Source organism: Meles meles, chromosome 8, assembly GCF_922984935.1.
Source record: "Meles meles chromosome 8, mMelMel3.1 paternal haplotype, whole genome shotgun sequence".
NCBI lineage: Eukaryota > Metazoa > Chordata > Mammalia > Carnivora > Mustelidae > Meles > Meles meles.
Window position 1 is genome coordinate 109,205,251 of NC_060073.1, and position 15,014 is coordinate 109,220,264.

The 15,014-nt window shown below is 56.5% G+C and overlaps 1 protein-coding gene across 2 annotated transcripts in view; it reads right to left on the reverse strand.

Annotated features, from left to right (window-relative positions):
* Positions 1-4,721: 4,721 nt before the first annotated feature.
* The window catches only part of ZBTB16 (zinc finger and BTB domain containing 16), a 183,534-nt gene continuing 173,241 nt past the window's right edge, over positions 4,722-15,014 (reverse strand). For both annotated transcript variants that reach the window (XM_046015655.1, XM_046015656.1), the window contains exons 6-7: positions 12,043-12,210; positions 4,722-10,262 (exon numbers count right to left, since the gene is read on the reverse strand). In XM_046015655.1, coding sequence (XP_045871611.1) covers positions 10,033-10,262; positions 12,043-12,210 — 398 coding nt within the window. In that variant the 3' untranslated portion in view covers positions 4,722-10,032. The remainder of the gene's footprint in view (positions 10,263-12,042; positions 12,211-15,014) is intronic.

Genomic DNA, 15,014 nt, shown 5'->3' on the forward strand with positions numbered 1-15,014 from the left:
AATCATACACCTTCCTCCAGCTGATGATTTTCCCGAGGGGAAAAGGAGCAGATACTACTGTACCCCGTTTCCAGTCAACAGAAGGGACCTTGGAGCGGTTCTGCGTTGCAGCCAAGGTCAAACAGTGAGGGGCAGAGCCGGCCTTAGGTGCAGGTCCTCTTGACTCTGAGCCCCACGTTCTTTCTGCCGGATCCCCACAGCCCCTCTTCCTTACAGGGGTGTCCCCACAACACTCACTCCGCTATTTCAAATCAAAGTCAAGCCTGAGTGCTTGATTCCACGGGTCCATAAGCTGCACCCTGATGGTGCCCATCGGGCCTTCAGAACGCTGCCATTCCCCAAGGCCAGAGCGCAGATCTGCCGCACAGGATCTGAGGGTCCTCAGAGAAGCAGGAGATGCTAGCTAGCTTGGCCATGGGCTCTGCTGGCCCCGGAATGGGGGAACAGGCAGACACTACCCCGTGGAAACCCGCAGCTGGCCGGTACGCCCCAGACTTGCCCAGTGTGAGTTCTGGAAGGAGCTGGGGGTGTGGTTAAGGTCTGCCCCGGGAAAGGCTCTAGGGCCCATGTTTCCAGCAAATTCTGGGCAAGCATGTGAATGAGGCAGAAAAGGCTGGGAGATAGAGGTGTGCATTCCATGGGCTTCTTTCCTCATGGCAAGGCGTGGAAGCTGTGAGGACCTAAAAGTAAAGGGATCTTGTCACACCAGGGTGGCTGGGGTCGGGAGGGGGAGGACATCGGGACAGGCAGCTTGCCGGAGGGATAAAGGCGAGGCTCATGGAGTGAGCAGACTTGGCTTCAAGCCCTACCATCACCACCGACAGCCGTAGAGCCACAGCCTCAGTTTACCCACCTGCTAAACGCAGCCAGTGCTCAGCACCTCATGGGAGGTGTGAGAGCCCAAGGCAAGCTCCAGAGGGTCCTGTGAACAGAAGATGCCCTGGCGGTGGGGAGAGCTGAGCTGGGCTGTGTTGCGTGCTCTCCTCTCTGCGTCAGAGTCAGAACCAGAGACACAGCCCCCTCCCTTGGGCCTGGGAGTCTGTATGGACAAAAGCCATTGTTCTCACTGCTGTCCGGCCCCGGGGACTCCGTGACAGTGGCAGAGTTGGGGGCTCCATGCCAGGCTGCACCTCTGCACCCCACCTCCCGGAGGGGACGCAGAGGGACGGGGTGCATCCAGCCGGTGTACAGTGGGGAGCGGCTGAAAGCAGCGGCTTTGCTATTAATGTAGTCAGTAAATAAATAAAGGAGGGCTTAAGCTTAGTGTACAGCAATCAGTTTAGAACTACAGGGTAATTAGCGCTGCAGGGGGCGGCAGGCCTGCAGCGTCAGGGCTTAAATGAGTGAGTTCACTTTCACTGAGGCACCCCCTGGAGAGCTGAAAACACAGCCCCCAGGGGGCAGGGGCTGAGCACGGAGAGTGGGGCTGGACCCAGCACTGCACAAAGAGCTGGGGGGTGGTCGGTCCCAGTCTTGGCAGCGGAGCTGGTGTCTACGCACACACACCCCGATGATGCTCAGCGAGGTGTCCTGGGCTTCAGCACCTCCCTTTGAACCGCCCTGGGAGTCGCGTTTGAGGTGTCTCCATGAACGGACGGGCACCTGCGAGAGGAAGCAGGAGGCGCCTCACAGCCCGTGGTGGGCACGCACATGGAGGTGCCCGGGTGGGCAGGTGCTGTGCACCTACTTCGATTCGGCCCCGGCCCTGGCGCCCACAACCTCAGCCCCAGAAGCTAACTGCCTCTCTCCCGCCTTCTCCCTGCCTTCCATCAGTTTACTCCACAAAGACTTATTGGGTTCCCGGCGTGTGCCAACCAATGCGAGGCTCTGCAAATACGAAGATACACCCGCACAATTCCAGCCTCCCAGGAACTTAGCGTTGGCTTGACGGTGAGAGTGAAGAAAGGCGGCGGTGGCGGTGCGGGACCCACCACTGTCCCGTGGAGGCTGTGCACAGGGCGGCACCCTATTCTGTGGCAGTGGCCGGGGAAGGTTTCCTGCAAGAGGTGAGGTTCCAGCGAGACCTGAAAATGAGACGGCGAGACAGCCAGACTGAAGGGCGGCAGGCGCGCGCGGGGACAGTTCCCAGAAGAGGACACAGCATGTGCAAAGGCCCACCAGGGGGCGGAGCCCAGTGTCTTCCAGGAACCCCTCCCCCCCCATGGCCCAGTTGTCTGGAGCACAGAGTAGGGGGCAGCCACAGCCTGCAGGAGTGGTCCCAAGACAGGGCTGGGGTGGCGAGCCCAGGGGCTCAATCCCCTGAAGGTACTATAAGCCTTGGTAAGGAGCTTGAATTCCATCCTAAGAGGCCCCACTGGGCACTTTCATCGACGGGGTGACATGATGCTATCTGCCTATCTGGAAAATCCCTCTGGCTTCAGCAAAGTCAGGGATGGACCAGAGGGAGGCCAAGCACCTGGGGTCAGGCCTCCTCTGCCCCCTCCCTGTCCTGGTGGGAGGAGCGAGGGGAGTCCCGGGCAGGCAGGTGGGGAGGCCTGGGGATGCTAAGCCGGACACAGACGGCCTGGCCTCGGACCTTGCTCGCCGTCTGCCTCTTCTCACCCACCACAACTTGCCTGAATCTCTAGCGAGCCTCCGCTGGCTGCTGGCCCCTGCCCTCCCACCGTTGGCAGGAGGGCAGCCCTCCCGTGCGGCTGGGAAGACGGCTGTCACGGCGGGGACAAGGTGACCGGAATGCCCACCTGAACCCAGCAGCCTCCACGGAGAAGGGCCACTGTGCGTGTGTCAGGGGCTCGCAGCTCACCGCGGGAGAAACACTTTGGGCCTGGAGGGAGCCCCTCCCGCGGCGGCCTGGCCCCTCATCTGACCCCAGCAGAGCGCCCCCCCGTGGAAGGCCCCCGGTCCTGTAGGCTGGGGCAGAGGGCAGAGGGGCAGGGGCTGTCAGGGGCGGGAGGGTGGAGACGGAGTCCGGCCCCAGAACGTTCTCAGGCTGGCCGGGCCAGGGCCCCTTTCTCTCCATGAGATCATATCTGGGTCAAAGAGCATGTAAAGCAGGCGGACCCCAGCGGCCACACAAAGCCCATTCAGCCCGGCCCCTATTCACTCACCTCCTCTCCCCCAAAGCCCACACCACAGCGACCCCAGCGCAGCGCCTAAGCCCCAGCTTTGATGTCCAAGAACAGAAAACGGCGATTAAATGTTGTTTTAAAGAGGGAGTGCTCACTGCCCTCCCATCTGTCAAGAGAGAGCTGAGGCCTGAGGGGGAGGGGGGTGGGGGAGGGGCCGAGGCCTGGGGGACCTCAGAGCAGGGACCCGGAGAAGAAAGGGATGCACGCAGAACGGGGGCAGAGACTCAAAACCAAACCAAATATATTGTTGGCAAAGTTGGTTTTCCAAGAGAAGCAATATGGGGAGAGGAAAGAGAATGTGGCCCAGAGACACAAAGGCCAGGAGGAACTTCCAGAAAAATAATGAGAAAAGACAATTGGAGGAATAAAGAGAGATGGGGGGGGGGGGCTGTGGAAGAAAAGGGCAGAACAGAGAGAAAAGGAGAGAAGAAAGTAGAGGAGCCAACGTGCACAGGGGTCTAGTAGGCACCACCGGGCCCCCTCCTCCTCCTCCTGGGAAGGTCACCCCGCGGGGGCAGGGAACCCAGGCTCTAGGTGGTTCTCCATGGACAAGCCCCTGGGTCACGCAGACCTCAGGCCTGCCCCCACCGCTGAAAGGCCAGGCTTCCAGTCCACATCCACACCCCCGAACGGGCAGGTTAGGCCAAGCCAGGCCTTCCGGGCAGGATTTTGGGAGAATCGCTAATGCCCTTGGGGCAGCCCTTGGGGCTTGGCACTGGGCCCTGCAGAGGCTGCAGCAGCAGTCAAAGCCAGGGCCCTGGGCCTGGGGGAGGGGTCGGTTATTTCGGTGGGAGCTGGCTGGACAGGCAGGACAGCCTCAGGCCCAGGTGTGGGGCCAGAACATCTAGAATTAGGCGGAGTTGGTTTTGCAGGTCTAGATAGCCAGGGCAACGCTGCCATCCCCAGGGAGAGGAAGGAAGGAAGGCCCAAAGAAGAAGCCTTGGCCTAGGGACTGGGAGAGGAAGGAGGGAGGCAGGATTTTCTGCTAACGGTGATGCTAGGTTTGTACCCGCCTCCTCCCACCTGTTCCCTCCTGTTCCCATCGCCTTTCTCCACCGGGCCTCACGGCCACAGAGCCACGGTGGCCTGATGGAGAAACTTCGGGAAGAATCGACAGAGTTTCTGTAAGGGAGAGGGCGCTCCTCTGGCGTCCTGGGAAAAGCAAACCCGATTTGCCGTCAGAAGACCCGGATGCAAGTTCAGGCTCGGTCACTCACCAGCTGTGTGATCCCAAGCCAGGTTCTAGCCTGAGCGTTCCAGTGAGTTCCACGGCCCCCTGAGGGCAGGGGCTCCTCTGTCCCGTTCCTGCTGCGTTCCCAGGGCTCCCAGCAAGAACTGATATGAGCCGCTGCGGGAACCCGAAGAAGGAAACGGACCACTGCTGACTTCAGACCTTGTTCCAAGGACCAAATCACAGTGCACAGAATGTTATTTTTAAATTAAAAAACTTCAGAAAAAGATGTCGTGGAGCACGTATGTGCCTCGTAAATACGGCAGAAAGGGCCACAGAACTGCCCCAGAGTTCCCTCTTCCTTCATTCCCAGCAGAAATCTCAGTTTCTCTAGCGTTAACCACCCAAGAAAAGGCAGAAAAGACAAAGCATTTTTTTTTAAAAAAAGGGGACACTTCAAGCCAGAGACAACTGAATTAACTTTATTCTCTTCTAACTGCAGATCCAAGGTATACAACTGAACATTGCTATTTTTCTTATGAGACTTATAAATAAAAATACAAAAAATGTTCACTACAAAAAAATCTACTGTTAGTAGGATGTAAAAAATATTCTCTTTGCTATAGAAGGCACAAACTTCACTTAGTGACACATGGAGAGAGAAAAAAACCTGCAGCAGTAAATTCATTTTTTTTCCTTTTTTTTTTTCCTTTTTAAATCTTGTCAGAAACACTGAAATTACAAAGAAACGCATCAATCTACACGAAACGAAGGCAGATGCGGAAAAGCTGCGACCAGGACCGCACAACGTGGGGTGGGGAAAGGCATCAGGGGACGAGAACAGGTAGGGCTGGCAAGCGAGACCGGGGGCGGGGGGGGGGGCAGGATGGGGGCTGGGCAGGGAGTCTGGGAGGGGAGAGTGGCGGGGCAGGGGTGGGGCAGGGGGGCAGGGGTGGGGCGGGAGGGGGAGAGAGAGATTTGTACAAAAAATGTAACCGGGTAAAATTGAAGAAACGAAATTGGGCAGCCTCCTAAAATTAGGCTAAGAGGAGGTGCTGAGGTAGACATGAACTAGAACACCCATGAATTAAAACACTATTCCGCAACACAGAGCGACCGGACTGGGACTTGTGCTCTCACCACATAAGACAAGCCACAAAAACAAACAAATAACAGAACGTAACACCCAAACCAAAAGGCTTAGTTTTGCTTGGTCCGGCGGGCAGCAGAGCCCTCAGTGCCATAATTTACATACATATATATATATATATATTTATCTTTATATATACGGGTCGGGTATCATGGCGCACCACCACGGCTTCTTCACCTCACGAAGATCATGCATAACACGCTATTGTGAACGAACGCCAGGACACACACCAGGAGGCTGGTACCCTGTCTGCAAAGTGGGACGCCGAGGACCCAGGGAGGCAGGGCGGCCAGCTCGCGGGCCCCTCTCTCCCCACCCTTCTCCCCTGACCCAACCTCCCTGGTCTGTCTTGCACCCCTCTCCTGGCCGGCCCTGCCTTTTCCTCCACCCATCAGCACCCCTGAGCTGGGTCGGTCTGGCTTTTTCCCCTCCTGCTGAAATACGCAGGTAAGTGCTGCCAGGAAGCTCCAGGAAGGAGGAGACCAGATGGGGGTGGAAGAGGACAGAACACAGGCCTCGGAAAAATGAACAGAGCCGGATCTTCTTCTGCTTTTCTGATGTCTGGTGCCCCCATCTTTCACCCTTGGGGGGCTTTTTGCAGGGAACTGTCTACACCTCTCTTCCCGCCCCCCACCCACCCCCAGCCCTCTCCTGGACAGAGTCCGGAGGCCGCCCCACCACCGGCTCACTCCCCTGCTAGGAGGTAAGCCAAATGGCCCTCTCACTCCGGGGCCTTAACACCCCTGCAGCCGGTGGGGCCAATGGCATCCAGAAGGGTACCATACACTTGTGAAAAAATGCAGCAGTTTTGTTTTGTTTTCTACACACAGAGAAACTGTTCAGGCACGAAGATTAAACAAGCCCGCATTGCATCCCTGGATTGTACTGGATCACTGGAGCCCCCCGTCTCCCTCCCCACCCCTGCACCCCAGATCTACCTTCCCGCTATCCGTGGCCTCCTCCAAAGCAGCCCAAAGCAGCAATGATATTTACTATTTTATATCTCTCTCTTGCTATATATATATATCTATATATTTGTCTATCCTATATACACATAGGATTTTAATGCTTTGAATGAATGAAGGAGTGAATAGGGAAAAGCTCACATGACGGCTAAATGTCACCGAAAGCATTAAGGGACACGCCTGTAGGAGCTGAGCACTGGAAAGGGACCACTAACCAGCTTGGGCTCTCCAGGCTGGAGCAGCTTCGCTACGCTGGGTAAGGCAGGAGCAAGCAGTATGGTAGTCAGCAGTTCACGGCAAAGGCAGCGGCTGGCCAAGGGGCCCGACGGCAGAAGGAAGAGAGAAGTAAGAACACTCAGCTCTCACCTGGGGAGACAGCACCCTCCACCCTCCCTCGCCCCCCCAGCCCCCCTTATCCAGACCCATCTCAAGATTCCACGTACTTTTTGACCTTTACCTTGGCCAGGAGGCCCGGCTAAGAAGGCCTTGGCAAGGTCCGAAGGATTTTGTCTTTGTGAGTAGGAACCTGGGAAAGAGGCCTGCTGGCCTTCTGGTGGGACGTCGAAGCTCTTCGGGGGGGGAGGGAGAGCGAAACCGGCACGAGGTTCAGACACCACGGCCTTGATCCTCTTTCCTTACTTCCTGGCTAGGGACGGTGGGGGCAGACACGGGCTCACTTAGTACCATCCAATGCTGCAATACCAGATTACAACAATACCGTGTGGTGAACACACAGCCACACACAAAACACACGCACACACACGTACAAAGGGATATTTTGGTGGTGGTGGTGGTGGATTTTTTTTTTTTTGTCTTTTTTTTTTTTTCCTATTCACATTACAAAAGGAAAGGGCAAGGTCTTGTAGGACTGACGAAGGAACTAACAAACATTACAAAAATATTACAATTTGTAAATATTAGCTCAACCCTCTCAGCTTTTATGAATAGGGCAGGAGACCCAGGCTGCGTGGGAAGGGTGGGGGGCAGTGAGAGGTGTCAGCTAGGTCTATGGAATTGTTTGATTTTTTTTTTTTCCCCTTCCCCACCAAAGTTGAATGATAGCTTGCTGTTAAAATATTGTTTTCTGGGATTTACAGATCCCCTGAGGGCCCGCAGTCCCCTTTCTTCCCAGGCTGGGGGAGGAAGCATAGTGCATACTGATTTCTTACAGACGGCCCCTCCCCCAGAAAATTTCCTTCTTTTCACATGATCAACAAGACAACTGCTCTAGTCACATATTTCAACTTTTTTTTTCCTTTCCAAAGCTCTAAGTCATTATTACAATTGCAAAATAGCATCTCCCCACCTTATCATCCCCAAGCAACAGTCTAGTGACACAGTCCCCCAGTTCCTATCCCGCCCCCCCAACACACAATTTTTAAGGCCTTCCGATTTGGTGGGCGAGATTGCAGGGGCTGGCGGGAGGGCTGGGACCGAAGGACGGGGTGGGGGCGTTCGCAGCAGCACCCATCCCTCTGACTTCCTTAGAGCCCTCGTGACCCTTCTCCCCAAAACCGCGTCCCGAAACCACTTTTCAAAACCCAAGATAAAAATGGCAGCCACAACTTTCTCGGAGAGAGAAAGGAAAGAAAACACACAAACACACACACACACACACACAACTCTTACAAATAAAGCGTGAGATGAAACAGAGGGCCCATCCCAAAGTGAACACAAATATTGCAAATGTGCTTTCCAAAATTCGGGGAGGGGGAGGCTGGGGAGAATTGGGGGGGGGGGGGAGCAGAGCAGCAGAATGGGAGGCATGAAGGGAACAAAAGCATGGAGGAACATAAGAGGTAGCTTTTAGAAAAACAACACCCCTACCCTCACGCAACAAAACAAAGCCAGGCTCATCCCCACCCAGCCCTGAAGAGATCAATTTTGGCAATGATCAAGCACAGGGAGGTGGACCCACAGGGTCGCCAGGAGCTGAATAATACAATAATACGGGCCCCTCGACTCTAATCACCCAGCAAATTATAAGAAAGGTGGGATCTCCTCCAGATGTTTTAGGCTGAACCCTGGCTGGGCGCAGAGGACTTGGGCCCTGGGCAGAACCAACAGGGACTCCCCGTGTGCCCCCGTCACACCCTGCCCTCCGCCCACCTTCTGCTGACCCCCGGCTCTCACGTTCAGATCCTGAGTACTGGACTCCTTCTGTACAGCTCCTTCCAGCTGGGATGGGGAGGGCTGAGGCCAGCGGAAGTCTATGAAACCAACTCTTAATTTACACAAGAAACAGAAAAGAACATCCTCCCTATTCCTCCAACCCCCAACCAAAAAAGAGATACAGGGGTTAACAAAGCTCATGAGGTCACAAAAAACTGAGGTAATTCAAGTACAATGTGCTAACAGGGGAACAGGGGACACAGAAAAGAAGCAAAACAGAACACAAGGGCCAAAGCGCTTTCAACTTCTCCTCCTCCTCCTCCTCTCCTTCCTCCTCCCTGTGGACTGGGGGGTGGGGGCCCTGAGAGCCAGGAATTCTGTGCCGTTCTCTGCACCAGGGCTGGGGTCCCCAGTACAACTCAGCAACCCTCCTCACCCCCCAGCCAGCTACCCTGACCCCTGGACAGGGGGTCCCCTTCTCCAAGAAGAGCATCCACATCCTTCCCTTAGATGACGAGTCCTTACATGGATTCCTTCTCCTAGGGACTGCAGTTGGGGTTGTAGGGGTTTGTGTTGGTTTGTTTGGTGGGACAGTATATAGCTAGTTAATGTTTTCCCATTTTGGAAGTGAAAGCAGCTCAGCAGGAACCTCGCTCAGGACAGGGCTTGGCGAGGGTGTTCTCAGAAAGCTGAGGGCAGCAGGGTGGGGAATCTGGGGTCAAACCCAGCTTCCCCACTAGGGAGACTGGGCAAGGAGGAAGACGTCCCCCCAACCCTGTCCATGAGGGGCTGGGGGCCCTGTGCTTGCAGGGCAGGAGTCACAGGGAGGTAGGGAGCAAGGAGCTAGAGAGGGACAAGAGCCAAGAAGCTGCTGGAGACCTCGAGGGGACACTGTAATGTGGCAGAATGGGGGAGGGGGGCGTGGTGCAGGGGAAGCAACAGATAAACCGAGCCTAGGAAGAAAAGGAGAGCTCCTCCCACCCCCATCTGCCCCAACAAACCAGAGCTGCCATGTGACCATCAACTCGTGACGGCCCAGCCCACCACCTGCAGGCCCCCTCCCTGCCCCCAACCCCCGTTCTGAGGAATCAGCTAGAGGGGGACAGGCGGATTGTTGGGCTCTGACCAGAGGCCCCCTTGCCCCCTCCCCAGCCTCCACGTCTGGACATCGAAGGCGGTTCTGGGTGGAGGGAAGAGAAAAACATACCGCCCTCTGAGCCGAACAAACCACCTCTGCCCCTACCCAAGAACATGAGGCCAACCAGAGCCCAGCCAGAGAGGAGGGACAGAGGGGGCCCCCCAAGCCCCCGGGGAGGGGCAGTGGCTGGGCATCGGGTCACCTGGAGCCCCAGAGAGAGTCCAAAGCCAGACAGCTATCAGGTTTCCTTTTTCTTGTCTCTCTCTTTTTTTTTTTTCCTTTTTTTTTTTCTTTTTTTCCTTCCTTTTTGTTCTATTTCTCTTTTGTCGCCCAGTCGCTCGCGGACTTCACCCCGCCGGAGCGCCGCTGCCCTGGCTGCCCGCGCGCCCCCGCGGCTGCGGCCAGCCTCACACGTAGCACAGGTAGAGGTAAGTCTTCTCTATCCTCCAGTCGGGCGGGATCTCCTCGGGCTTGTGGCCCTTCATGTGCTTCTGCATGGACGACAGGCTGGGGCAGTACTCGGTGCAGATGGTGCACTGGTAGGGCGAGGCGCCGTTGTGCGTGCGCAGGTGTTTGATCATGGCCGAGTAGTCCCGGGAGCGCTGGTGGCACAGCTTGCACTCGAAGGGCTTCTCGCCTGGGGGTGGGAGGGGAGAGCCAATTGGGGGGGAGCCGTGAAAGCCTCCCTGGGGGCGCGGGGGGGTGTCTAGGGGGGACCCTCACACTTGCTGGGGAGTCGGTCCCTCTAGTTCCGCGCTTTCCATGAGAGCCCTCCGTGATGATGGACGTACCAGCCAAGGCGGCAGCCACTGGTCCACTGACCCACCGGGCCCCTGCCCCACCGGGCCCCTGCCGCGTGGCCAGGGCGCCTGGAGCTGCGGGTTCCATGGCGCTTCCCGGTGGCTCATCTCACAGCCCCGGGCAGCACACGGCTGCAGCATTGCTCGCACACCCTTAGGGAAAGGTGTGCCCTTTTCAACCCTCCCAAAGGCCCAGAATCTTCCCTTCCCAAGAAAGGGCTTGGGGATCTAGGAGAGGGCCAGTGAGGTGCCAAAAAGCCCTTGGGGATGGCTCTTCAGCACAGGTCTTTCCAGGGGGACAAGGGGTAGAGTCCTTTCAGGGCTACGGCTGATGGGGAGTAGGGGGGGGTCAAAGTGAGGGAACCCCGTCCTTCAAACGTGCTCCTTCCAGGACGGCTACTCCTCTAAGTCTCCGAGAAGCTGCCCCTGGACCCTGCCTTCCCGGTGGGGCTAGAAAGGGGTTTGGGAGGGACAGACAGCCTGGGAGTGCCTGGCCACACCCTGGGTGCTCTGCAGCCTTCTCCCGGTTAGAGTCCCCTGGAGCTGAGCAGAGGGTGTGAGGGAACCTTGTCTCGATACAGTAATTAACTGGCCAGCCATCTCGCTATCGATACTCCTCTGTGCAGAGGCCCCAGCAAATAATGAAGTAATGAACAGCCAAAGTGATCTAACTATCGACCGCTATTTACAATAGTCACCACCAATGCATTTAATGATCCGCTCGCCGGGTCGCATCCCCGGCAGGGGGCTAAGGAAGCCCCAGGGCTCTGGAAAATGCTCGGAGTGACTCTAGCTGTGAACACCAAGCACCCAAGGCTCTCCTTGTGGCGCAGGCTGGAGGCGAGAGAGCAGAACTCGGTGGACACAGTATCCCCTCCCTGTTGTGTCCTCTGTTCCCCCGCTCCCGCCCCTGCCCTGCACATGGGCGCATACTCTCCCCTCAGCCAGTGGTCAGCGGGACCTGTCTGAGGTCACGTCTCCCCCGTCTTCTGTCCCCTGGTTGGGACAGATGTTCCCCTGACTGGAGGAAGCATCCTAGTTTGCTGGATCCCACTACCTCCCACCACCTCTCATCCTCTTGGGAAGTCCTTCTGAGTATCTACCTTTCTGCCCCGCCAACCCTCCGTGTGCTGCCGGGAAGGATGTTTTTAACACTGGCTCTCCAGAAAGGAAGGATTCTGTAGCATTTGCCCGTGGCCACGTTATGACCACTCCCCGCATGGCAGACCGGAAGCAGCTGAGGTGACGTCACTGTCCTTGGAGTCGGGAAGACTTGGGCAGGGTGGCCTGTTGTGGGCAGGTGGCCGCAAGGTGGGCCATGCTGGACCCTAGGCCACCTCCACTGGTTCTGCCCCCAGATTCCACACTGGATCGCATTCTTTTACAGAAAAAGGAACGTGCAGGCCCTCTGGAGGGGTAGACATTATACACGTAGAGGGGTTTGTGTGCGGTGATCGACTAGCAATGTCTGCATCAGCCTTGGCGGAGGCACAGGGGCCAGCGTGCTCACCATTCCCAGAACGCGTTCCAGTCTTAGACTCAGCCTCACCATGCTCCCCCTGCCCCTGATACCCAGGTCCCGACGCCAGCTCGGGGGCCCTACCCAGTCCCCCGTACCTGTGTGCACCCTATAGTGCGTCTCCAGCTGGTGCTTGAGGCTGAACTTCTTGCCACAGCCATTGCACTCGTAGGGTTTCTCGCCCGTGTGGATGCGTTTGTGGCTCTTGAGTGTGCTCTCGTCCCGGAAGCAGCTGCCACAGAACTCACACTCATACGGGTGGTCGCCTGTGGGGACAAGGGGCTGGATCAGGGCCTGGCCTCCCCCGGCCCCCACTCCAGGAGACGGCAGGGCATGGTCCGCGTGCCAGGAGCCTGTCTTCACCACCGTTCTCCAAAGACAACGTCCGCGGCCCCTTCTGGCCTCTGGTGTGAACCAGGGAGCGTGTGTGTGCACACGTAAGCATGTGTCACTGCAGCCCAGGCCTCGCCCATGGGTCCAAAGCCAATCTCAGGGAGAGAGAGCCCGACTGGTCCCAGGATGAACAGCAGGCCCCTGCAAGGGGAGAACAGACTTGTGCACTTTGACACCTTGCCCCCAGCTTCCGGTGCTACCTTCTCTCCCTCTCCTGCAGGCCAGGGGCACAAGCTATTCCCGCCTGACTGACTCCCCTACCCTTAAAAACACCCTTCCAACTTGGGAAACTAGAAGACACCGCCCCCAAACGCCTTCTTCTCTCTCCCTGCTCCACAGTTTCAGCAGCTAACCCCTCCGCCTGATTTCCTCTCCACCCACCCCCCACCAAACTCCTACTCATCCTTCAAGGCCCAGCTCGCACACCAGCATGGTTTGGAAGCGTCCCGTTAGTGCCATCCACCTGGGCATACTGAGTCGCTTTCTTCTGTTCCCAAAAGAGAAGAAATGCCTAGCCTGGTGTTATTTTAGTAGCAGGATACCTTTTATGGTACTTTCTAATCAAAATGGCCCCATCCGTGAAGGGCTCACTACCGTCTAGGAACCTTACGCACAACTTATCACGGAATCACTGCAGTAACCCGACGAGAAACGCAGAATTCTCATCGCACAGTGGGGAAGCATGAGGTGCTCAGATGGTCTCTACGGTCCAACAGCTTGTAAGCAGCAAAGTCGGGACTCAGATCTGGTTTCAGGGTCCGGACATGTGATAACCTATCAGAGGGCTAAGTGACACGCTGTCCTGTTTCTCCTGCCATGTGCACTGTGCTTCTAGGACGGAAGTGGCTCAAGGGCAAGAAGGGAGTCTTGTTAATCCTGGTTCCCCGGGGTACGCAGCACAGAGCCGACCTGGGGCAGACGCTCAGGAAAGGGTAGGTCAACAAAGCTTGAAGCCTGGGGAGAGCGGCCACCCCTCCGCCTGGAAGCTGGGCCCATCAGCCTCCCTTCTGTGCATGGCACTAGCCAGGCCCCTGGAGGGTGAGAGGGTGAGGTGGGGGGATTCACCGTCTTTTGCTTTGTACCCAAAGTGGAGGCATTGGGGGCTGAAAGGTGAGGCCTTCAGCGACTTATTTATTACAGGAGTGAAGGCAGAGACAATAAAGATAGATAGATCACCGCAGACTTTGTTCATGAATATTTAAATATCGCTGATTCGTCTTGTCACTGTAATTACAATTTCTCTGGGCTGCATCTCCAACAAGCACAGTTTATGGTAAAGAATGGCCCACTGTATTTCACTTGTCCCTCCGCAGATGTGCGGGTCTGCCAACCGTGTAATGTCCTCTGCATTTCATACATTTTCTTCAGCTGCTGAAGGTTTAAGTCATCCACAATGACCTACGTTTTTTCATTATCCCCGTGTCAAACTGCACTCGTGCCTGGGCATAAATTGTCCTTCTCGTTATAGACTCGCATGCCCGTGCCTTCACTTCCTCTTTAAAATGATATTTTACTCTCTTGTCTCTCTCCTCCTCAGGCCGCCAACCCAACCTTCCCCCCCCCCACCCCCCGTCTCACACGCAGGCCCCTGTCCCCACATCAATTCTCATCTCTTCGGATGGCTCTGAAGGGTTTTTAAGGCTCTGTGGGGAGCGGGTGCTGGGGTCGGCTCCCCACGGGCTCTCCCTCTCTCTCTGCAAGAAGCTCCGAAGGCGGAGGAGGGCGGGTGGGAGCACCTGAGCGAGGAGTCAGACGCTCAGATGGGAGAAGCGGAGGAGCAGAGCCAGCCTCCCAGTTCGTACCCATCCAGGAGGCACGTGCAGGTCCCGGGACAGACGAATCCCGGCGTTTGCGGCACTGCCCGCCCTCTCTCTGCTAGGGCTGTGCAGACCGCCTGGTCCCTAGCCAGCCCCACCCAACCCCAAGGGGAGTAGAGGTCGGTGCAGACCCTGGTCCTCGTTAGCCGTGTGTCTGTCCGAGCCAGGGTCAGTCTGGGCGGGCCTGTGGCCCACCTGCCACTCCCTCTCTCGGCCGATGTCTGAACACACAGCCCCCGTCTCGCATCTGACTCCCCCTCCCTGCCCAACTGGCAACGATAACGACTTTAATCAAGGATTCAGTATCCTCATTAAGATATAAATAAATAAATAAAACCAGGGCCACGTGAGATTTCCAACGAGAGCCGGTAATTAAAACGTACATCGGCAGCCACCCGGCTGGTGGGGGGGCAGGGAGGCAGGGAGCCGCCGTCTGTTCCTTCCCCCCCAGAGGGGGGCCCTGAGAGTTTAAAAAACAAAGGGTTAAGACAGAGAGGTTTGTTTGATCCGATTTTTATGAATTTAATTATGAAGTGGATCACAAGTTAAATGAGTTTAAATAGGAAATCTCCAGAGTCAGCCCAGGGAAAGGAGTAAAAAGAACTCAGAAGGAAAAAAAAGACACGCACACGCGCGCACACACACAGACTTTGACGCCCGGCGAGCACCTGGCCTAAAATCCTCACCCTGAGAGTTAATGGTGTCAGTGTGGCCGCAATGTACACAACACTGGCTGCAGAACTCAAAATCCAATTTGTGGTATGTTGATTAACTCTGTAGCCTCTTTAATGAGCTTGACATGAAGTGCAGGACAAACGAGACTAATTAGAGGCCTTCTGGCCTGCCCAGTGCATCTGTGA